We start from the raw sequence: 25613 nt of genomic DNA on the forward strand, positions 1-25613 counted from the left end.
AGTAATTTCTAGATCGCTTTATACAATAGCTTTCAAATGCTGGACTTGCTCATTCAGGCAGTGTGCACGTACAAAAACAAATAACTAAATATTGTACCACTTTGACAATGATGAAAACACGGACATATTCAATTGAAACACAAGACACCAATACAATTGTGAGTGAGGGCATCAACGTTTTGCACCTTTGCGAAACATCGTTTTACTTTTTCTTATTTATACAGTGTTTGAGTTACAACTGAAATGCCCATGCCAACAGCACTTCCAATGAAGGCTGTCCACATCTTGTCCACGTTCCCTGTAACCACTTTACTCTCATGGAATGTGTGAGCAAAGTTTAAAATCAGCCTGGCAGTATATCAGAGGGGCTTACCACATCTGATAAACTTGCAGCATGTATATTGGAAACAAGACAATGTTCTAACTAAGGTTCTGCGGGTTTTTACAAAACATTAAGATATTTCCATAAACAAAGCACACTACCTCCATTAATCTGGGAACGAAATATTTCATTTGAGGTTAGAGTTCATTGTGACTTAATATGCTACTGTATATGAAGACTGTTTGATATGCAACTGCATACGTTCGACTATTCTCATGGTTTAACATGGAGGCATATAGGTTAATAATTAACAGATGCCTTTTGCCCTGCCCCAATATTTCTCTCGGTTACACAGCTAGCTTTTTGTTTACAGCTGCCCTAATGAAAGCCTGCACGCCTGTCCGTCACCTACACAACCACGAGTGTCCATGGTGGTACATGTCCACACTATGCGGCTTTGAAACTAAAAATTACATATTTGAAAAGCCACTGCATAAGCCTATATATTACTATTGTGTTTGAATCTCTTTTTTTTACATAAAAAACTATAACAGCTTCAAAATTATACTTCATATATTATTTTAATATTAATTTCAAACAAAAAACCTCAGACTTTGTTTAAAGATGGAAGAATTCCAGTAAAATGTCAAAATATTTCTCTGTGTTTAAATAATAAAGGTCTTGTGAGCTGCTCAGTTTAGCTTATGTAGCCTTGGCTTGGCTCCTAGAGGTTTCCTTTGGGCTTGCAAAGGATTCTAGGATTGGCTGCTAGCTTCTGCCTCTAGTCCGAGCAAAATCCCAACACTAACAGCACTTTCTGATCGCCTAACCAAGTCCTGGGGATGATAATCCCCATGGACGGATGTCTTGTCAGTCACAATATTTCTGCACTCAGCACACACGTGGCCCAGCGCGCCATCTTACAGCATCGGGATTCGCTGCCCGAGTGCTTCTGCTGCGCTCAGCTACACGGAGCACCACAGCGTATAAATTCCTCACGTGGGAGGGCGAGTGTACCTAATACACAAGGCTTCAGTATACTCTCACGACGTGGGGAATTTACACACTGCACAGCCCCGTGCAGCGAAACACATCCGCCGTGTGCACACCACGCGTATGGTCGCAATGCTCTTTCCGATACAAATACTACATGTACAAAGCAACATTTATTTATTTTTAAATCAACAGCTGGAAATTTTTCAAAAGAAACATTATCCCAACACAACTTGGTAAAAGGACTTCCATGCGAGATCTATGGGGACTGTTTGGTTGGTGGTCTGACTTTGAGCTACAGACGCTTTTAAAAGTCTATTAATAAAGTCAATAAAATTAGGCTTTTCATGCTGAGAGTATTTTGTTTGAACTCTTTAAATTCTCTATTGCAAACTTTTGAAAAAACAAACAAGTCAAGATTTTAAGAAACTGACTAATCTTGAATCGGGATTGCCAAAAAAGGTCCACATATAATAATACATCAAGGGAAATTAAATTTTGTAAACAATGGTACCAATTGAGGGGATATGTTACTTTTCCCACAAGAGACCCAAGGTTTTTCCAAATGTTGACAGAACAAACACCATACTGAAATGACAATAAAGCCAATTGCGTTAACTTTTCACCGTTATATTCTACCCAACCCTGAAAATGTCTGCGCTCTTAACACATCTCAAGCACTCGCCCATCCATCACATAAAAAAATCAGTTTTACAACCTCCTTCACTCATGCAAACAATGTCTCATGTTGATCTTCACCAACCCCCCCCCCCCCCCCCCCCACTGGCACTAGAGCTAACTCACTCTTACTTCCACCCAGCACAATATTCACAACGAAGTGATCCACTCATTCATGAAATACGTGATACAAAACGTCGGGCAAAAACAAATCAATTTTACACAACAAAGCATGCCTGCAGAGGGTTGATGGTGACAGAGCGCTCGAAGCAGGCGATACACTCCAAAAACTCCTTGTTGCGGAGGTGCAGCAGGCCCTTGGAGCGTTGTGCACGGGCGCTGCGGTGGCCTGACACCTCCCACGCACGCTCGTACGGTTCGTACTGGCGCGTCACGTCCCCGAGCAGACACAGTAGGGTCGGCGTCTCCTTCTTGGCCAGCTCCTGCCGGACCACCTCTTCTGCCTGTATCAGCACCGTCACAAGAGTAAACTTGAATGCATACACATGTACTTTCCTTTATCAATCCACTTCTGGATGAAGGCCTCCCAATACAATGTCGGTCATGGAGGTGGTTTAACCATACTGAAGGCGTGGCTGGGTGCCCAGGACCAGATCAGATATCACGCACTAGTGGTGTTGGCCACGGTTGGAAATGTAACGCAGGCCTCTGGAATCATAGTGCAGTGCACTAATCATTGCGCCACCACTCCATCCGTGGAAATGCATGTGCATATATATACACACACACATACTATTTATCAGATTGGTTCCCAATGTAGAAGACTAGAAATTCCACTTATGGTTCAGTGCTGCAAATAGAGGTACTACGCAAAATTGGTTTAATAGTGAAGATACTGCAACTTTGACAAAATGTGGACATACACCATTAGAATATACCACTGTGATCCTTTACACTATTTTACCAACTAGCATGTGTGTTCGTTTGTGTTAAAAGCATCACATATTTATGGACATTGTGCTATGTTTCATATATAATTCTTAATGGGCAAGTACAAATATTTAACATTATAATTATATATAATGCCTAGTTTAGGCAACATTTTCAATCTGATAACGGCAATTTAAGAAAATACGCCTAATTATTTTTCCCCTCTCATGGGAACATAATGGTAATTACAGCACGATGACATTTCCCGTCCCATTGCAGTAGCGCTTGCTCCAGCCCTAAACACACCAAGCTCGACTTGGCAGACAAAAGCCAGGCGTGTTCGAGACCTGGCCTCGCGGGTCCCAACAACCTTTCCTTTATTTCTCCTGGGCCCTACAACTCTCACGCGAACAACGGCCACAGCCGCACTGGCAAACACACGATGCCACGTCCGAGACCGCAGCCTCAAACAGAACATCTTTTATTTGGAACTTACATTCTTAACTCTTTTGCAATTCATTCAACGAAATAATTTCAACCACCTATATATGAAAAGTCATCTTTTCATTGCAATAAGCACAAAATTTCATAAACACATTTTAGGGGAAGTATTCTATTTAGTAAAATTATCATCCAGCTTTCATGTTGTTCCAAAATATAATTTTACTTAAATATTTTATATATTAGAACCTTCACAATTCCTGCACACAACCTGCAATCAGTTTTAACTGCAGTTCCTCAACAATTGTGAAGTGCAATTTGCATGAACACTATAAAAAACTAAATATTATTTCTGTAAGCAGCCATATTCCAAAATAAATGACACTGCTGTTCACACTCCTTGATGAATTGAGAAAACTCGGCGCTCCTTAACCCTTCTTCCTTCTTTGACATGGCCAACCCACTACTTCATCTAGCACAGTGCTTGACCTACTAAACACAGGAGGCACTGCACACAAGGGAGCTTCTGTAATTGAAAAAGTGTCCGTGTCTCATTGTGCGCGCGCCAGCATTCCCGACGGCGGCAATGCAGTCGGCGCTCCACGGTTCCTGCGTGAGGAAATGATCAGTCACGAGAGACGAGACTCTGGCCCGGAAGGATTTTGAGTCGGTTTTACAGGACAACCCTCTTCTGTGCACCTTCGCAGTGGCATGCACTGCTCCTGACATCTCTGGTGCACGTTTCACAATGCCACAGCTCTTGTTGCTGCCAGATGAACATTGCATCACTGTCTGTACCAATTTTATGAGGTTTTTTTTGACGGTACAGCCTAGCCACGGTAATATACTACGAACGTTAGCACTGCCATTTAAAATAAAACACCTCTGTAATTTAAGATGACAGTTTTAAAATAGTCCGGGAAGACTTTAATAACATTATTTTGATGGTAAATCCATCAACACTTGTAAATTACAGAGGCGCTCTTCAAAAGTTTCTTGCTGTCTTTAGAGGCACGCGTCGACACCAGGTAGGGGCAGAATTTCCGATTTCACGAGCAGCTGCCGTTTCAGACAGCCCCTCCCTGTGAGCCCACACATCCCTTGTGCCTGCAGGGGTGCTTGTCTAGAGCGCACACTTTCAAGATGCAGAGCCACACACAACTCTGGTGTCACGATGTGTGCATGATGGACACAATTATTGCAATAAAATGTGGCCAATCATAACCTCCCTGTATTTTGCCTTTGGGGTAATCTTTTAATTTGACATTCAGACTGAAAGAATGTCGAGGGAGCAGTGTAAAATACCTGTCTGGAATTAAGGGTATTATTGCAATAGTTTCTGAATGTATGCTTTCATAAAAAAAAAAAAACACAACTTTTTTTGTTGCTTATTAAGAATGCCACATTCCCATAAATCGAATAAATGGGCAATTTACAGGCAAATTAAATGTTTAACAAAATGGTATTCTGTTAACTCGAGTGGCAGCCTCACCTTTCCATGTTGGCCTGTCCTTTCATAGCACACGATGACATCTTCCCACATTTGCAGCTTCTCATACACCTGCAGTGCTGCGCTGTTACAGCCGAGTGAAAAGAGTAGGCTTGCCAACTCCCGCTGCTCAGCACACACATCAGTACGAGGTGAGCATAGTATTTAACAAACAGCATCAAATATAAATGACACTATAAAAAATAAGTACGGACAGCACACAGCATGTGACACATATCTGGAATATATTATGCGGCATAAGAGCAGACAACATGCAGCACAGGTTGTGAATCAACACACTAAGGGCTCTCTCACCTGAAGACGATTGCCTGTGTTGCGATCGAAACGTCGTGATCTATTATTTTTCTATCTACGTGACTTTATCGAAAGACCCAAAGAGTATGAGTACACTAAATAGCCTTAATTTAATTTTAACAATTTAGTAGTTAATTTGGCATTAACAGAATGTAGCAAATACTGACAATGTAGTGTGCACTTCAACAAAATGCAAACACATCACGTGTTCTCATCTCTTAATTCTCACTTTAATGGCCCATTTTGGTGGAACTTGGCAACAGAAAAAGACTTTCAATCTCTCTGTGACATTAGGTGTTGAATCTTCCAAGTGGTCAAGCAAGGCCTGGGGAAAAAAGCAGCACAATCAACAAGAGGGGACTGAGTTAAAAAGAACACTGTACCAATTGTCCCATTTTCTCAAACGCCAGAAGCTGAATAACAAATGCAACTCATCGCACGTTTTACTTTTCCACCAGTTTGGACAATATATCATGTCACGTGTTCCTTTTAGTCCTTAAAGGTAGTTTTTGTTTGTGCCGAGATATTGGTGAACAGTTGTAGATTATCTGTGACATCCACATGCAACCCAGATAAACGCACGGAAGTTGGCCAACGATGAGGGTTGGATGCCACAGCGGCACAACGCTTTTAATCAGCACCTTAAATCATCACGTACACTCAGCTGTTCTGGAAAAAAAAACTTCCACACAAACACACAACTGTGTTTTAAATGTGGCACAGACTGTAAATCAGCCAACCTCTGTGAACACAAAAGATGAATTAATCACATTTATGTGTCCACAGCTCAGGGTTATAAAGCCACTTTTGGACACGTGGAAATAAACTGTGGCACTCCTGTGGAGCGGCGCCCTGGCAGGGTGTCTGGTCGCTGCGTGCCTGGGAAGACTTGGTCACAGCCCAAGGTATGCTCACAGGCATCATTAAAACTCCACCACCATTACAAACCCATTCCTATGCACTTTATTACAGCAATGGCACGTGGCAAACCAGGGTCCCTTTCACCAGAATAGAATTCCTGATTTGTTTACTTTGAAACTTGTTTTCTTTCTAAATATTAATGCAACTGATAATTGGAAGTTTATGTATTTTATTTTGACCTTTTCTCGTAATGTAATTTACTTTTCTCCTTTAGTTACAAACATAAAACATTCTATGAAATTGGGAGCGAGCCGTTTATTGTGCTCTATTGAGACCATGAAAAAAATATATATATATTATGGTACATGTCGGCCACAGCCAAAAGTTTTATCGGAATGTGTAATCAGCTTTTTCATTCCAAGTCAAAATAATTTGGCAAACTCTTTTTCTCCACACTTGGGTTACACTTTGATATTTAGTTTCAAGAACTTACCAACTTGTGCACACATAACAGTATAAATATTATGCATAGTGAATTCAGTGCTTATATACCATTCCTACCTAGCTAAATCAAACACATGCAAAGCTACTCACGAACACCATGCAAACATGACAATATTTAAAATACAGTGTGACAATTTATCGAAGCCATGAAATAAAACCTAAGAGTCTTGTGAAAGCAACAGTGTTCACTATAAGGTTGTTAATTTAAATATATATTTATTTATTTTAGATATGACATTTATATAAACGAAATATTCCCACGGACCACCGAGCTGTGACAATGTTAGAAATATCAAGCGCAAATTCTGCCAGTTAAAAATTAGTGTCGTTAGCACTCCAGGTACCTTACATAAGATCAAGCTAGAGGGGTTCACAAGATCAACCAGGTTCTCCTAATTTGTCCAAAAAACTTCTAAGATAATATCACTTTGAATTAAAAAATACGAATTAAAATAATATTTTTTCACAATGTGTTCATATCTCACCACTGTAAGCGATACACATTAAAACCAGCCAAGTCATTCCATGTAATTATAGTAAATAATGAAAGGGTGTATTTGAAGGCAGACCCTGTATAAGGTTTAGCTAATGAGCAGATGTATTAGCATCACCAGGGCAACAGCACCCATTTGTAATGCAATGCGCACCCCATGCTATTTCACATAGAACATCAACTGCTAAGCTGTATAAAGAGAACAACACTACGGTTAATAAGTGCATGCTATTCGGCCATGTTTGCCCACATCATGATTGAAGTATCTAATTCATGGTTTAGAAGCACTGGCATCATCTCTGTACCCGCACCTCCAATTAGCACGGTTGGCTACATACGATGCGAAAGAAGTTCAACATACGTGCATACTCATCTGGGAAATTCACATAACAATAATCAGTATGACATTTTCTAAATAAAATATTGCTTCGGATAAAATTGTGTTCAGCATGTAATATGCATTAAATATTTATGTACAACTCATATGGCACAACTCTGAGCCAAATTTAGTTGTCAACATCCATGACCATCCCTTGCCTTCCATAGCATTTGCACACACTTACCATACTGTACTCGCTCATACAATCACAATTCAGACATATAAAATGTCTCAATGTGATCGCATCTCAATATACGGTTCAAGGCGAGGGGCATGTGTACAGAGATCATTTGAAGATTTTGGGATTTTTTTTGGTGGGGGAGGGCGGGAAGGAAGAAGTGGAGAATAGTGGACTCCTGGACAAGGAAAGAAAGTTGACAGTTCGGTAAAGGTGTTAATATAATAATGTATTGGGTGAGGCACAATCATATACAATTACACTTTCACACGTACACAGGTCTATATAAACACACCTGGGTCTGCATCATGGCTCTCTCCACTCTGCGTGTGCTCATTTTCTCAAGCTTTGTGCGAAGCATGAGCGCTGTCACCTGGATAGGCCAGAACTTGGGCTGCGACAACATTAACTGCAGACAGAGGAGAGCAAGGCAAAAAAATTAGTTAAAATACAATGCTCTGCAACACCCACCACTCAACACAGCAGGAGTGCTGGCAAGAATATGCATCGCTTCTGAAACACAAAACAGAAACACAAAACAATATCCATGAGTGTTGACGGAAAGTGTGGTGCCACACTCGAAGCGAGGCTTGATTATCAAATCAGCCTGAAGCTACTTAAACACTAATTACAAAACACTGCTGTAAACCGATACTACAAGCAAGATGGGCTGTTGTGAGAGGAGACAAAATGCCAGTTTGAAGTTGAACATTTGAGCCCAACAAGGTCAGTTCTCAGCTTTACTCAGAAGCTCTCTGCTACATGGGATCCAACCTTGGGGTCAGCGAAGCTAACAAGGCCCTATATAAGTACTCTTTGTGGCTTTGTACACATTTTAGCTGGCTCCGTCACCCTCATTTAACAGCCAAGCATTCTCCAGCAAGTGGGTTTGAGCGCCCAGGGATGTTTTGGAAATGTGCCCAAGCATACAATGCGTTTTGAAGTCAAGACTTTCAAGACCTAATCTGACCTATGTCTTTTTTGTATGGGTCTTTGTCAGGAATTATAAAGGTCAGCTATAAACATGCATGAGCTAATGATTTTCTATAAAGCTTTCTTTAGACCGTTCAATGCAATGAAAGTTCTTTTTTTATTTTTCCAAACTGCAAACGTTGACAGTTGGACTTGGTTTTCACACCAGTGCCATTTGCCAGATTTCTGCTTTTACAAATTTGTGAGGGCATTTGTGAATATAAAACAGGAGCCATGGCAAGCCTCCAGTGATGCATTATGGCAAGTCCTCAAAACTGTACAAGCATACATATTGTAGTCACGTTTAATTATCGTTTATGATAGTTTTGGCTTCTGCTGATATAAAACACTTGATTACAGTGCAAACACATTTCACTAAATATTTTTTTGAACCGCAAATGATACAAATTACAAAAAAAACATTGTTCAAACAGAATAAACTTGCTCAACTCTACCATGCTTTTAAGTGAAGCTATTAAGTTTTATCCTGTGCAGATATTGCGGCCATTAGTCATGCATGTGACAACCATCTAACCAGCCTGCAGAATCAGGACCCCACGTGTAGGCTGGAAAGATGCCTGCACACGGGCACAACAGCCAAGTCCCAGGATTCGGCACAGGCAACCCTGCCTGAATTTCAGCCACCACTGGTATACGGAGAGAAGCAGCCGTACGCACTACAGTGCTACTGCACCCAAAACAAGATCAACATTCCAGGCAAGCATACGGAGGCACGTCCTTGCCCTTTATAGGCGGTGGGCATGTAACGATATACAAGTTTTGCAATTTATTCAACAGATGCATTGCGTATTTAGTCTATAATCGCGTGTGGAACTCTGCTCTCCCTAAAACAGCACGTTTTGCAAGCTACCACAACTGATGGGTACACCACATCCAAATGCAAAGCAACAAAATAACCATTATAGGAGTAACATCGTGGGTTTCCAAAACCAAAAGGAAGCTGGCTCCTGAGTGCAGAAGATAACACATGCTCTGGATTATGCCATTATGACCAAAATAAGCAGGACAACAGGAAGTCAACACTAAATAGAAGCAAATAAACACTGCCGCATGTTCCAATAGCATCATTTGAATTTCTGTGCATAGAATGTGATGTTACTTCGACGGTTACAAAGTACACTTTAGTTTCAGTTTTTGAAACTGAACATACATCTAGCGAGGGGCTTTACTCGCAAAAGTCAAAAGGTATACAATGAGCCATCTACTGTGCTATTCGGTTATTTATTGTTGTAGTTAATGAATCTTAGAGTTTGTTTCATAAACTATACCAAAACTGAACGCAATGCTACACAGGATGATTGCAAAAGTTAAGATACGGGTGAATTATACCGACTATAATCACCCAGGAATGTCTGTCCTGAACGCTCGTGACGTCACTCCACATTGACCAGCCCCCCTAATTAATATTCATGAGCAGGTGACGTCCTCCAAATGGAGACGCCCCCACCCATCCTCATTAATAATCATGAGTAGGTGACGCCACTCAATATGGAGTACTCCCCCACCCCTCACGAATAATCATGTGCAAGTGACGTCACTCCACATCGAGCAGCCCCACACATTAATATTCATGAGCAGGTGACGTCCTCCTAATGAAATAGGTCTGTGTCCCTGTGCCCTGACAAATTGCACACGAATTGATGCAATGAATATCACGTCGCGGTCTGCTTTTCACTTGCAAGTTTCAGATTTACTGCAATACACCCGTCCTTGGACGGAAAAAGGCTAGTATTATGTCTGCTGCCACCTTGAGGGAATGTAACTCGCAGCATTTTACATAATCTGTAATTATAATAATGGCTTCAAATAAATTGACCTCTGAACAAGTTCAAATAAAAAAAAATGGCAACTTTTAAAATCAGAAATGACCTTTTTTATATATGCTGCGGAAGTGGAATTATTTTAAGATGGTATGTTGGTTTCCACTGTTCTAAAATAAGCAGTGACAAGTGGGAGTGCTGCCAAAATGACAGTAACAATTTGCTTTTGTTCCTGGGTAGTGTAATTTCCTAATTGCTTATGCCTAAAAAGTATAGAAAATGGCTATTGTTCCCCACAATCTTTTCTTTTGTGACCAGGGACAGTGATATTTTGAAATTTACCTATTTTCCAGAACATTCCAGATAGATTCAGTGCTAAGTAAACTTGGCGTAAACGCCAGAACATTCTAGAACTTTCCAGTACTATAAATAGTAGTATAAATACAGGGACCTTAAGCCCACCAGTTCAGTTTAGTTCCAGCTGCCTAAGTGGATACATATCTGCATTTTTCTGAGATGGCATCAAGAGGCTGCAAGCATCCGGCAGATGCATTTTGCTATGTCTGCGGCCAATTTATCAAAACAAGAAGCATCTGCTAAGATGTGTCAGGCCTACAAGACATATTTCAGCATGCCTGTCGGGGATCAAGACAAACCCTGGGCACCTCATTTCACCTGCGAATGCAAAAAAAACTCTGGAAGGTAAAATGGACAATTGTTGCTCTGAATTTGATGTTATAAAATTTGTTTAAACATTTTAATTGTAAAAGTTTTTAATTTAAAAATGTTTTACAATTTTCAATGTTATTGAAAAAATATATCATATATGAAAAATGTTGCGAGAATCTCTTACACATTAGTCATGGGTGAAATAAATTTATTTTTGTAGGATGGTACAGAGGGGAAAAGAGTTCGCTATCCCAAGAATTTGACGGGAACCCACTGACCACTCAAGCAACTGCTACTTCTGCATGGTGGACCCTTACAAACGTCGTACTGGCAAGAATGCACCTATCACGTATCCGGACCTTCCTTCATCTATCGCCCCGGTGCCACACTGCCATGAACTCCTCGTACCCACTCATCCGGAGAGCAGTCATCTTTAGAAGAGAGCAGCAAGTGAGAGAGCGAGGAAGGCGTTGTAGATCCAGATGACAATTTCAGGTGGAGCCGAGGAAAGAAACCCATACTACTCCAACCAAAAAGACCTCAACGACTTGATCAAAGATCTTGGTCTCACCAATTCCAATGCTGAGCTTTTGACGTCTAGGATCAAGCAGTGGAACTTGTTGGATGAAAGTGTGCAAGTCGTAGATCAGAGAAAGCGTCACCAACCTTTTTGCAGCTTCTTCACCCATCAAGATGGGCTCTGCTTCTGCCACAATGTGACCAATCTGTTCGAGGCAATCGGAATCGCCTGTAACCAGAATAAGTGGCGCCTCTTCATTCACAGCTCATCCAGGAGCCTCAAAGCTGTGCTGCTCCATAATAGTAAAAAGTACCCGTCTCTTCCCCTGGCTCACTCGGTGCACCTCAAAGAGGATTACAACAGCATCAAGACCTTGCTGGAAGCCTTGATGTATTTTGAGTACGGCTGGGAGGTCATCAGAGACTTCAAAATGGTGGCATTCCTGATGGGTCTCCAAGGCGGTTTTACTAAGTTTCTCTGCTATATTTGCCTTTGGGACAGCAGGGACACCAAGGCGCACTACCACAGGTGGGACTGGCCACAACGGACCGAGTTCCCTGTGGGGAGGAACAATGTCAAGTGGGAGCCACTGGTGGATCCCTGGAAAGTGCCGATGCTACCACTGCACATTAAATTGGGCCTTATGAAATAATTTGTCAGAGCTGTAGATAAGGAGTCGGCAGCCTTCAAGTATCTTCAAGACTTCTTCCTTAAGCTGTCTGAGGCAAAGATCAAAGCCGGTGTCTTCGTCGGACCACAGATAAAGAAGATCCTGGAGTGCAATGAATTCCCCAAGAAGCTCACGAGTAAGGAGAAAGCAGTTTGGGACAGCTTTGTCGCAGTGGTTCATGGCTTCCTGGGCAATCACAAGGTCGAAAACTATGTGGAGCTGGTTGAGACTGGTGAAAAACTACGGCATAATGGGCTGTAGGATGTCCCATATCCTTGATGCTCATCTTGATAAATTCAAGGCGAACATGGGAGCGTACTCTGAGGAGCAAGGCGAGTGCTTCCACCAGGATATACTAGACTTTGAACGCCGCAACCAAGGACAGTATAACGAGAACATGATGGGAGACTACATTTGGGGGCTGATTCGTGAAAGTGATTTACAGTATAATCGTCCATCTAAAAAAACTACTCACTTCTAAATCTTTTGTAGTCATTTTTGTATTACTTTAGTATAAATACATATACATTTTTATTCATGTTTTTTTTTACTGGATGTGAATGAAAATACACAAATTTGCCCGTTTTTTCATTGAAAATAGGTACATTTCTAAATATTACCATCCTGGTCACAAAAGCAAAGTTTGTGGGGAATAATAGCCATTTTCGATACTTTTTAGGCATAAGCAATTACGAAATAACACTTACTACCCAGGAACAAAAATTGTGTTACTTAGTGTTATCAAGTTCTCTATGAACGACACAAGGTTCTACATATTAAACCGCGTGTTCAAGAATTTCCACGGATGAAAAATTGCAAGGCTTATGCTGTCATCTGTAATGTGAAATGATGGCATGTCTACGTGGAAAAGACTAGAAAATGTTTTTGCAATTGACGTTATCATATGCTTCAAAATGATCTCCTGACAATCTTGTGGCTTTCAACAATCTTTTCATATACCATACGTTTTTTTTCCAGTAGGAAGCAAGCAGAAGAAGTCCAAAAAATCCCTTAAAGGAAAGTTTACTTTTATTCACACAATGGTGCTTCGGTAACAAATCAGATGAAATTCCAGGTATACTTGGCCAGGAAGCAAGCGGACCATTGTATAGCCGAGCTTGGCAGCCAAGTACAGAATGTACTTTTCCAGGTTGAAATTGCCTGTGTCTGAATAAATGCCAAACGTTCTTGGACAAGCGTTGATTTATCTTTGGTTTTGCGTTTAAGGATTTCTGCACTGTGGCTCTGCCACTGTCTGGATGGCTCTGCCACCCAGACAGTGTGAGATCATGATTCATGATTCGTTGAGTAAATCGCAGATTTGAATTTTTCAAAAAGACACTTTAGGTAATAATAAAAAAATGAACTATTAAAAACAATTACAACTTAGTTTATAAACAAAGCATTCTACTTTCATAAACTTTATTACAAGATATAAATTCATTGCAATAAAATATAACCAAGGGCCTAGGGTTCTAAATAAAATCTGAGAAACTTTAGTGTTGCGCCACAGACAAATGCACTGCTGACAGGCACATAGCAGTCAAGATAAACAACCTGTCCCATACCTTTTTATTTTTAATACAGCACACAACCATTCTGCTAATAAGTTACCAAAGCAAACACTAATGGGCTAGTGAAAACACTTTGGCTGCTTTACCCACAGAAGGCAACCACAATCCTTTTTCTTGTGCACTGAAACGATATCAACCATTGACATGAACAAATTATGGAGTGTTCAGAAATAATTAACAGTGTGGAGGGGGTCCAGAGATTCAGACAGTGAGTCACTATTAACGATGCCTCAAGTCTCACCTTATGCCTTGAGTATTTAACAGTGGAAACATAAATGATTTTCCAGTCTAGACATATTGACTTCCTGCATTCTTTTTTTATATTTCCACTCTTAAGAAAATCATGTTGTAAAATGAGAAAAATAAATACTATTTAAATAAATACCAACGTGTTTCGTTTGTTTTGAAAAACAAACTCGCAGTACTCTCTTTATAGTGAAAACAAACAAGCACACGCAACCACATTACGCATGGAAACAGATGTACTCACGGACACATACATAGACACATATGCGCGCGCACACACACACACACGGAGGCATACGAGATAGACAAACCAGGCAGGACAGCCAGCGCTCCTTGGCTGCTGTCCCCAGGCTCAGGAATTCAGACAGCAACGTGAACAAAAGAACATCTCAGGTCCAAGAAAGCAAGACGAGACAGGAAAAGAAGACAGATTAAAGCATAGCTCAAACTTAAGGTAAAAAAAATATCATAACACTTCCTTTTTAAGCATGAGACTAGTTTTTTTTTAACCAAGCCTTCTGGATTCCTTCCAGGACATTCTAATGAAAGTATTTACATTGCAGGATGGACTCCATTAACAGAATACCAGCTGCCTGTTTGGGGTTTTTTTAAAGGTTTTATTTTAATCAACTCGGTGTTATACAGTAATTATGACCGACTTAAAATGCGTAAACTTCTGGTACCGATTTAACAGGCTGAGAAAAGGTCAGATGCGTGACGAGACATGTCATTCAGGATACCTGTGCAAGACCTCCAAGAACGCCGTTTAAAAACTCTAAAGATTACGTCGTGAGGTAACTGTGGAAAGACTTCAGCAGGAGATTTTCTTTAAAAAAAAGGAAATATTTAGAAGAATATTATGCATAATCAGTGCTTAGAAGGAAAAAAATGCTAATGTTATTCGAGGAAGACTTACCGCAGCAAATGCAGAAATTTCCTCTGTTGTTAGCCGATGTACAGGACTGTTCTTCTGTAAATCCGTGCTGCCAAGAATGTGAGATAATACATCTATGAGTCATCATAAAAAAACTCGAACTCAAAACCGAGTAGGTAGTTAAAGTCTTTTAGTAGTCGCTACGGCTACAGACTCAAATGCAATGTGCCTTACATTTACAGTGGCAAAAATGGTCTTTATTAATCGTAGCAATGGTGTTGGTTTGACTGCACAAGGAAGTCTAATTTTGAAATAACCAAGGTTTAATGGTTCAGATAAAAAGGGCTTTCAATACTGTCTTAGATTCACTTAAGAATCTTCCAACAGAAGCATAATTGAATTCTTATAACTAAATAGCATAAGTCTGGTTCGGACTTCAAGGCACACACAAATTCGCAGGGGAAATGGAAAAGCAAAAAAAACCAAGGTAAATTTTGGAAATTCTTTACATCTTTTCTCATGACTCCATCATTGTTCGACTGTCAAGAAAAGTTAATGCTGAAAAGCTGAACTCTGGCAAGTTCGATTTATGCTGGTAAATGTACACACATGGCAGTGGCCTCACAAACGCCAAGGATCAGCAATTCCCTTACGTGTAGTTACTGTCACACTTGCCGCTGGTACATGACACATGATGCTTCCTGCTCAAGTTGCTGAAAGTCATTAAAGGAATATTTCAGCACTAGCAATACCTTAGCTCACGCAAAGTATCAGGTGTAAATTATAGTTGTATTATGCTGCAGTAAAAAGCGTGGATTAAATCGAGCAATGCATCCATTCTACTGAAATACAAATTAACAGCCAGTTTCAGCAATAGTCTTCTAATTTACCATATCGTCTTTGTTGGACTCTATGTGCATCATTGCAAAGCATTTGCTTTTCAACATCGTGAAAGGCCAGCTGGCACATAGTATATATACAACAAAAGGACCTTGTCAAATTGTGACTCTACTGTCAAGTTAACGAGAGATGTGGAGTTATGCTCAGGAAGTTGGGCCCAAAGCCATGTGCCCAACACCCTCTCTACCCACGAGACGAGCTCACCTACACATGTGAGGCAGCAAAGGCATGAGAGAGGGAGCATAGGTGTCAGCTGTCAAACCCATTAGAGAGAGCTCACCGAACAGGCAGAGCCATACGCCACGGCCCTCTCTTGCTATTTTAACAAGTGCCCTTTACAGTACTGGAAGCTGGCCATCGTCAGGGTAAGCATAATCATGATACTTTTCAAAACCCAGTCCATTATAAAGTGACCTCTCCCAAGCCTTGGTGCCACAACAAAGTTGTACCGGGAATTGCTACCATTACCTTCGGTGGCCATTAATGTGTCAGTTGCAGTTAATCGCCAGTTATTTATAATGTTTAAAACTTTAACATGTATATTTGGAAGTGTTATTTTGAGGCTGACTGTTTCTCGTTTAACCTATGAGTGTAAAATGTGCACAGTTTGCTGAGTGGATTGAAACACACATATTTTACGCTTACATATACTTTAAATGAAAGTTAATCAAATGTTGTGACCCCCCTGTTTTGACCGCCACAAGTTTAATTAAGCACTAGGCTCAACGTGTAGCATGTGGAGAACAGCCCTGAGCATGCTCTAAGCAGGACTAGCTGTGCTCCCAATAAGCAATGACCTAAAATGCTACAATTGTCAACAGGTATGAGATTGCTACTTGTCTGGACTGGCATAAAGGTTTAGAGAGATCCAGAAGCAGAACAAGACACTACAATATGCAATAAAGAACTACACAATTCTACTGAATTATGCAATACCTCTCTTCATGGTAAATGTCACCTTGTGTGTGGTTCTGTCAATCCTACTTCTAACAGGAGCCCACAGGGTTGAGAGGCCCTTACCTTGCTTTTATCCAAAGTCTAGCACAAAAAACAGTGCCTATACTTTGCATACCATTGTTTACTATCAACAGCACAATCATGTTATGTTAAATCGGTATATTCTGCGTGTTTATATCAAGCTAAAGAAGCAAAAAACATGGCACATATGGGGTTTCATCAGAGGTAGTTTAAATACATGCAAATGAAATCGTAACTGGCTCATTTACAATGCGGTGCAACCATACAGCATGTAATGAAAACAAATTAAGAAGCAATCATGCCTATTCATGCAAAATCTTGCTTCAATTTTTAAATAACATTTTGATTTTATTGCCTCTTCTAGATTGGTATTAAAATTGTCTCTTTATGATTCAGCACGCACACATACTAGTTGCTTTTATCCAAGGCAGAATTTTACGTGCCGAATGGATACAAAAAGTTATTTTCAGCATTGACTTTTCTTCCCGCTCATTTCTCCCGCTAAACCTTCCTCCTGGGAAACTGCAGTAAAGACCAATTGTGCAGAAACTTCTGTGCTCCACTAGAGAACCTCCAAATCACAAAAAAAAACATTTTGGACAAAACATCAGCTCTAAAGAAAACAAATCCTTAAGATGTTGTGCCATTTAAAATGTTGATATGTACTTTGTGATTTGAAAACACTGTTAAAGCCAACATTGAAAAGTAAGAAGTGTCAATGCCGCTAAAAAGGCATTCCATGAGAGCCTCACCATACACCCAGAACCACAGCCAACTCCTCAGCGCACAGCTCAGGCATGTGCACCTCCTCCGGATGGGCGAGCTTCACCTTGTTCAGTAGAAGGTCGTCACCCAGCTGAACATCCTGTACACACACAACACAGCGCGAGCTGTACCGTCAGAGCATGCTGTCATCACCATAACCATCATCATCATCATCGTTATTATGAGCAATCCACAACATAGGTCCAGGTTGCAACCACTCACCAGAACATCTCATGCATAACGAAGTTCAAGTTTGGGAGTAAATGTACTTTATATCTGGCTGAAACAAACTTTTTTTTTATAAACTAACACTACAACATTTATATTAAAGCATGCTTTGAATAGTTAAAACGTATCTGTTATTTTATTTCATTTGCACACATCGATGGACAAAACACACACGTTGAAATGTTAAAGCAAAGTATGAGAAGGTACATGAAGTAGTCTGTGCATAATAACTTACCGTTAAAATGCTACCCATCTTGGAGAAGTGCATCAAAATGTGACTTATAATAAAATGCACATGACAGAGCATGTAGAGAACCTTGGGCATGTGCTGTGGTGGAGTCGGGCTGGGGCTCAGCACACTCGGTGGAAGAGGGTTGTCCTCCCTCTTCACCTCCACCATGAGCTGGGCCACATCTGTCTGCTGAAATTGGGTGCGTTTTCCGAGGGCACCTGCACCAGGGAGGCAGACGAAATCCAAGTACTTCAACGCACCTCATGTCAAGGAACATGATAACTTTTTTTTATATTCAGGGACTCCTCTACTTACGAACATTCGACTTACAAACTTTCAGAGATACGAACAAACCTGTCCGTATGTCCAGTTGGAGCTGTTCACGTTGATATATTGCCTGCTACAAGTTGATTTATGAAGAGACGAAGAGAGCAACTCTGCAGATATCTCTTGATACGTTTTTCATGAGTACAGAGGAAATATTATATTATTTGTGTCTTTCGGTAAAGTCACGTAGATAGAAAAAAATAACGTCGTGATACTTTTATTATTTTTTATTCACTTTATTTTCATTTTCATTTTATTGTTATTATTTTTTCTATCTATGTGACTTTACCGAAAGACCCAAAGAATATGAATTCCTGCAGTTACGAAAGCTTTAAGTCAAGATTTAGTAGAGAGGAAACACGAGCACCAAAGGAAATTAGCATCTACATCTGCAGAACATAAAGAACCAGTGGCATCTACATCTACAGGAGATGATACAACTGTTAAAGCCATTCACCGTGTTGAGTGTACATGCCACAGAGCATTTTTGAAATCGACAGGAGTAAAGTTGGACTTACGAACAAATCGACTTACAAACAGACCTCTGGAACATAACTCATTCGTAAATAGAGGAGTCCCTATAATTGCATTCATATGCAAAAACTAAGTTCTAGTGGATCGTTGTAATACACAACTTCTTTTCAACACTGTTGCAATTGTACTATTCATCATAAATATTATGTATCTTTTCATATGAGAAATAGGTTATCATATGACCCTCATATTTTTGAGTTAGGTGTTGACAAAAGCAACAGCTGTAAAACAGTTTGTAGCCATAGCAGGTAATACAACTTTACCGATCAAGTTGATAGCCAAGCCAGCCATTTTCTGTGCTGCTGAGAAGCCCTTCTTGGCACGCTTGTAGTCGTAATAAAAGAGGAAGGTGTATGCAGCCTCCAGGTGGAACTGTATTGCCAGATGCCGACATTCCTCTGAGGTCTGCAACTCCTCTTCCTTACCCACTATACAAAAAACAAGGAAGATCAATACACCCCATCCTCAATACAACAATTCTGCATTTAAGAGAACCTGGTCTCTAAATTATACAAAAAAATATTTGTATATTTCCTTTATACAAGGAGAGAACCCACTGAGATTTAAAATCAGTTTTTTTAAAGGGTAACTTGGGTCATAAGTAGCAATCGAAACAATACAAGCCTAGCATCCAATGATAAATAATAACGCTGAGAGCATAACAGGCAGTAAGCAGTTGTACAAAACCTGAAATAGTTTGGGAAAATAAATTGGAAAAAAGTTCATTCAGGCTCAATGTGTGCATTTATAAATAGGATACTTGGGTTCCTTCATATCTCTTAAAAAGTCCCTCAACATATTTATGATTCTCCAATAGTATTATTGTAGTTTAAACTTACCAAAGTTTAACTGGATTCCATATAAATAGAGCTAAATGGCAACTTCTAATAAAAGTTGACACGCTACCACTGCATCACAAACCTAATTTTAAAAGAGACAAAGCAAAAATATAACTTGGGAATGAATGGTCCCCAGAGGAGGTCATGACAAAAGATAGCTCGTGCTTGTACGGACTTGCCTTGCTCAATGCAGCTCTGAGCAGCCGCGTAGAGAACGGGAGAACGGTCACCAAGCAAATTCTGGTGCACATTAAGGCAGCGGAGTGTCCACCAGGGCGCCATCTGGAAAATTAACGATTGGCATTGTCCACATACTTCACATTCATGCGATTTTATCAAATAGTAGTGTGTAAACAATAAAAAATCATGTGTATGGGTACAAAGCAAAGTATTCATTAACCTTAAAGTGCCCCAGTCTGGCCTGACATGTCACCAGGATGGTTCTTGCCAGGAGGAGTAGGAAAGGATTGGCCACCAGGTCATACACAGGTTCCCCATTCACCTGCAGTGCTGACAGTGTGGCTTCTGTGAATTTCTGAAACGGTCATTCGATCCATGGATTAGAGGTCATATGTTAAACAAGATAAATATCATGCATTGCACTGCACATGATTAGATTGAAGTGTACATGTGTTCATACCTGAATTCCACATTTGTCCACAGCAGCAGAAAATATATCCGCTGGGATGATATCAACCAGAGGTCCTACCCAGTTCGACTGCACAAAGAGCTGCAGACATGCCACTGCACTGAAGAAAACTACACTCTGCCTGAAATAAGAATACATCAGTAAATTATTAAAACCAAATCTTTAATAATTTTTTAATTAATGAACCCAATGGGCATAATTAACATTTACGTGTAAAGAATATATATTTATGAGATATTTATGAGATATGAGAACAAAATGTTACACCAATGTGCACTTAGTTTGAAAAGTGGGGAAAAAATAACTGTGACATTTGTAAATGAAACTTACTTGTGAATGTCATCATCCTGACCATTTTCAAAGTAGCTGCCTATGAGTTGTTCAAAGTAAACATCCAATGTGGCATCATCTGCATATGGAGCCTGCCCATCTGCGAGGACCCGCTGCACCAAAGGGTCATGCAGCACAGCCTCAAAGTTGCCCTCCAAGAGATATTCAGCAAGGTGCTCCAGCTCTGCAGGAACACAGAGGCATTGTTCAACAATAAAATGGAGTTCAACGTAAACGATACATTTGCCTCGTAAAATGTTTCGTGACACCTTAATTTTATTTTTTTAAATAAGCATTTTAAAAGTCCAGTAATGTGTAAACATTGTGACGTGTTCACATTAAATGGCAATATCCATTGCCATTTAAAACTAAAAATGTACATACTACAACTGAAAAAAACAGTCGGGAGTAAATTAACAGGCTGCAGGAAGTCTTACATTAATGTAACACTGAAACATGGATACATTCTAATTACAAAACAGAGAAATGCAAAATCTTTTTCCAAACATTTAATTATTCCTGACATGGAACAATGCATCTCTTTTGTTTCCTAAAATTATATTAAGTACACACAGTTGCTCCACGAATTTCTAGGCAGCGCTGTATAAAGGATGATGAGTTCCAATAACATTACATACATTAATTGTGACAAATTGAGCAATATAATTTTCAGAATTTCTATTACACCCAGAGTATTGAGTAAACACTCCACGATAGTAAACATATATCTAGTTTAATACGACTATCAATGAGATAATATAAAATGGGAAACAATGTGTAATATAATAAATGCAATATTGACATGGTCTCTTAGTATGAAAACATCCAAATGCAATCAAAGTCTATAAATGCCCTTCAATTCAGATCATTTATATATTTTTTACATCCGTGTAAATGAAATACTGTAATACAATTATTTATTTTGCCATCTGCAATGCTGTAAATAGAATGCACGTAGAAGCATGTGAAATATAAAATTCCTTGTACTCGATTCGACTTCAAGATTTAGCAATAAAAACTGCTTTAAGTTAATAAAACACTAAAAACATTAGGTTCAAGTTGTCTATTAACACATTCCTGCGGAGGGAGCTGGTAGGAACGTTGGGTTGCTCGATCAATGGCCAGGGTCAACGGCGGCGTGGTGTATTCCGCAAATATGGCCGCCTGTCAGGGCGGGCACAAGCCGGCGTGAGTAGGTTAGACGTTGAGTTTTATAAGGGCACCACGGGGTGACCAGCCCCTCCCCACCCAGCCCCACCCCTCCCACCCCCCACCCAGCCCCACCCCTCCCCACCCTCCCCATCCAGCCCCTCCCAGCCCCTCCCCACCCAGCCCCTCCCCTCCCAGCCCCTCCCCACCCAGCCCCTCCCCACCCAGCCCCTCCCCACCCAGCCCCTCCCCACCCAGCCCCTCCCTGCACGACGGACGGACACAATAATACCCTGTGGGCTGGTGGAACCAGTGGGTTCCTACCAGTATCATGAAAGATGTTTCAAAAACTGGTGAGCGCATGACAGCAGCCTGGGTCAGACTGCCACCTAGTGGCGAGCTCAGGTTTAGCATGACATGATACAACGATGGTGTGGAAAGCAATCAGCAACAGAGGGGGCAATGGGTTTTGACAAGGGTCATTAACTCGGTATTGCGTCTCCACAATCGTGTATCTACTGCAGATAATGCACGGGTACGCGATGTCATATCTGTGAATTCATCATGAAAATGAAATTGCTTAACCAAAGCTTGATTTATTTTGGAAAGAAAAATGTGAATACATTTTCATCTTCTCCTGTAATTATTATATTATAGAACTGCTAACTTCTTTGGAGGGTGGCAGTGTTAGTTTATATTTTCCACAGTAATGCACTACGTTCGTAACACTGTACACCATAGCATCACCATTTAAACGCAGAGTGTTTGGTCAACCCAAACTTGGATATAGATATATTTGTAGATACGTTAAATATGGAATACACTTTAATATGAAGCATTTTCTCCAAACGCAATGTGAAGACGTCAGCTCGGGTGCTGGTTGAATCGGAGAAAATATTAATCATAACCAACTCTGGGCTGGAAATGTGGTTTAGTCGTCAATAGAAAACAGACAAATGTTAAGCTCATAGATGTAATAAGAATTAAAGAAGTGGCATAATGTGGCTTCTTGTACACTGAGAAAACCAATGACCCGATCCTCGTTAAATAAGCGATCGAACAGAATCATCTAAGGGATCAGGACCAAACGACAGCTTCCACAATAACTCAAGTATGGGTCGAACGTAGGTGTAGAAACGGAGCATGTTATTCTCCTCGTGAAAAGCTGCCTTCAGTATCATCATTCACACATGTCAGGGATTGAGAGGCTGTTTAAATATAGAGTCTGATGGAAAGAATGGAATCACACAGGGTTGAAGAGAGGATGGGGGAAAAGGGCACGAAGAGAGATGGAGAGCAAGGTCGGGAAATCATGGGGTGGAGAGGTATGGAAAGAGACGTGGAGAAAAAAAAAGGAACGGAGAGATGGACGGATAGAAGGGGTGAAGAGGCATTGAGAGATATTGAGATGGATGAAGGCAGGGAGGGAAGGAGGGATGGGAAGAGGAGCATGCAAGGCACAGCGAGATGAAGACAGGGACAGAGACGAGGCCGGTGTTCTCCGGGCCTCTCGCCAGGGGTCCTCGCTTCGCCGCTCCGCGCACAGCGCGCGGCACCAACGCGACTCTGCTCATTAACGACACGAAACGTTACTTAACACTAAACCCCACGCACGATCTACTCACGGCAAATACACACATGCCACGTTAGAAACTGAACGCGGAGCGTATTGCCAGCTCTGCTGTCCACGCACAACACATCAGAACGCTGCCAATGACCCGTTCATTCATCCCGAAGGCTCGGATTCCCAGGGTATCGGAAGACCCCCCCCCCGATCCCCGTAACCTCTTTGCGTGGAGAGGGAACGTCCAAGCACCCCCCCCCCCAAACAGGTACAGACTTCAAGGCGCCACGGGGGGCTTAAACACCCCGGGGGTTCCTGGACCTCAACACATGGGACTCCCGAAGCCTGACACCTTGACACCCGTCACGGCCGACACGTGGCCACTGCCGTCTGCTCCTTGCCGATGCTGACCCAGACCCCGAGTTTATCCCTGACCTTGACCCCGACCTCGGCAGTGACCCCGGCAGTGCTCGGCTCGCGTGGAGCCGCTGCTGATCGAGGAGAGTGGAGGAAGCCGATCGGTGTAAGCGGCGTCGAGTTTTGCAGCGTGGAAGAACATGGACCCACGGATGCCGATGGTGATTTATGGTGATAGTGACGACGACGAGGGTGATGGTAATGATGGTGTGGATGTTCGTGATAGCGATGATGCCGATGGAGGTGTGAGACGCTTGATGATGAGATGATCTCTTGATGATGTGTGAGTGATGTCGAGATAGGAGCGCACGTCACCTGCCAGGTGACGATGGCAAGGACGCCGAGTGGTGGTGGTTAGTGGTGGTGGTTGTTGTTGGTGGTGGTTGTTGTTGGTGGTGATCAAGTTGAATATAAAGATGCAGTCGACGTGCCTCGCACCGTACCGGGTTGCGCGATGAAACAGACGACGACGATACTTGAAACGATGTTGAATTCTCTGAATAATTCTGCTCGTCGCCTGTCGCGTTACGCGGCCAAGTTTGTAACGAGTGAGGCGACGCGCGTCATAAGTTGATGATGATGGTGATGATGATGTTGGTCACCATGTGTGTGTGGGGGGGGGTAGATGCTGATGATAATGCCGCTGCTACCGATGACGCTGACGAACATCGCACCACAAACCACGCTACGAGACCAAGTTTGTAATGAAGCCGGTGGTGACGATGCTCACGAAGTTGATTCTTACGACGCTGACGATGTGCGCCGATGATGACATTGCCGCCGCTGCTGCTGCTGCCAACGATGACTGATGATGTTAATAGGGCTGATATCGACGACGACAACGACGACTGTGTGTGTGTGTGATCAACTCCCCACCTGCCGAGACCTCTGCTCCCGCCGGGAGCCGCCAAGGGCCGCCGCTTGACCGCATCGCCGCCGCTGCCGCCGCCGTCTTCACGGCCACCCCAAGCGACCAACAACACCCCGAGCTGCTGTAGCGCGGCGCCGACAGGAGCTTGAGAAGGAGGAGACAAGGAGGAGTACGACGACGACGATGATGATGATGATGATGTCGAGACGTGAGAGAGGAGAGACGCGAGGCACAAGTGCTCGCCCTAGCGCACGGCTCGCGACAGGCGCCGCGAAGCCATAATGCGGCATGTGCGCGCGCGCGGCATTGTGGGGCCGGGTTAACCCCTTCCGCTCCCCCACCCCCTCACCCCCCTCTCCAGCAGTGCCCAACGTGGGAACGGCCACCAGGCGCCAAGCAGCGTGCACAGGCTGGTCCACATGTCTTGTGACCCCCCCCCCACTACTACCCCAGCACTTTACCAGCAGTGCCCAGTGTCAGATCGGTCACCAAGCAGCGTGCACAGGCTGGTCCACATGTCTTGTGACCCCCCCACTACCCCAGCCCTTTACCAGCAGTGCCCAGTGTCAGATCGGTCACCAAGCAGCGTGCACAGGCTGGTCCACATGTCTTGTGACCCCTCCCCCCACTACCCCAGCCCTTTACCAGCAGTGCCCAGTGTCAGATCGGTCACCAAGCAGCGTGCACAGGCTGGTCACCATGTCTTGTGACCCCTCCCCCCACTACTACCCCAGCCCTTTACCAGCAGTGCCCAGTGTCAGAACGGTCACCAAGCAGCGTGCACAGGCTGGTCCACATGTCTTGTGCCCCCCCCCCCCCCACTACTACCCCAGCCCTTTACCAGCAGTGCCCAGTGTCAGATTGGTCACCAAGCAGCGTGCACAGGCTGGTCCACATGTCTTGTGACCCCCCCCCCCCCCTCCACTACTACCCCAGCCCTTTACCAGCAGTGCCCAGTGTCAGATCGGTCACCAAGCAGC

The 25613-nt window shown here is 42.3% G+C and overlaps 1 protein-coding gene across 1 annotated transcript in view; it reads right to left on the reverse strand.

Moving 5' to 3' along the window:
* Positions 1-24935, reverse strand: part of TTC27 (tetratricopeptide repeat domain 27) — a 31268-nt gene extending 6333 nt beyond the window's left edge. The window contains exons 1-13 of the mRNA XM_061558928.1: positions 24639-24935; positions 20633-20816; positions 20294-20423; positions 20054-20188; positions 19833-19935; positions 19078-19242; positions 18038-18171; positions 17481-17593; positions 14893-14959; positions 7840-7953; positions 5359-5454; positions 4818-4940; positions 2230-2457 (exon numbers count right to left, since the gene is read on the reverse strand). Of these exons, the coding sequence (XP_061414912.1) occupies positions 2230-2457; positions 4818-4940; positions 5359-5454; positions 7840-7953; positions 14893-14959; positions 17481-17593; positions 18038-18171; positions 19078-19242; positions 19833-19935; positions 20054-20188; positions 20294-20423; positions 20633-20816; positions 24639-24693 (1647 nt within the window). The 5' untranslated portion in view covers positions 24694-24935. The remainder of the gene's footprint in view (positions 1-2229; positions 2458-4817; positions 4941-5358; positions 5455-7839; positions 7954-14892; positions 14960-17480; positions 17594-18037; positions 18172-19077; positions 19243-19832; positions 19936-20053; positions 20189-20293; positions 20424-20632; positions 20817-24638) is intronic.
* Positions 24936-25613: the final 678 nt, after the last annotated feature.

The sequence above is a fragment of the Lethenteron reissneri genome, chromosome 25 (assembly GCF_015708825.2).
Source record: "Lethenteron reissneri isolate LAM-NWPU_2019-01 chromosome 25, ASM1570882v1, whole genome shotgun sequence".
NCBI classification, from domain to species: Eukaryota; Metazoa; Chordata; class Hyperoartia; order Petromyzontiformes; family Petromyzontidae; genus Lethenteron; species Lethenteron reissneri.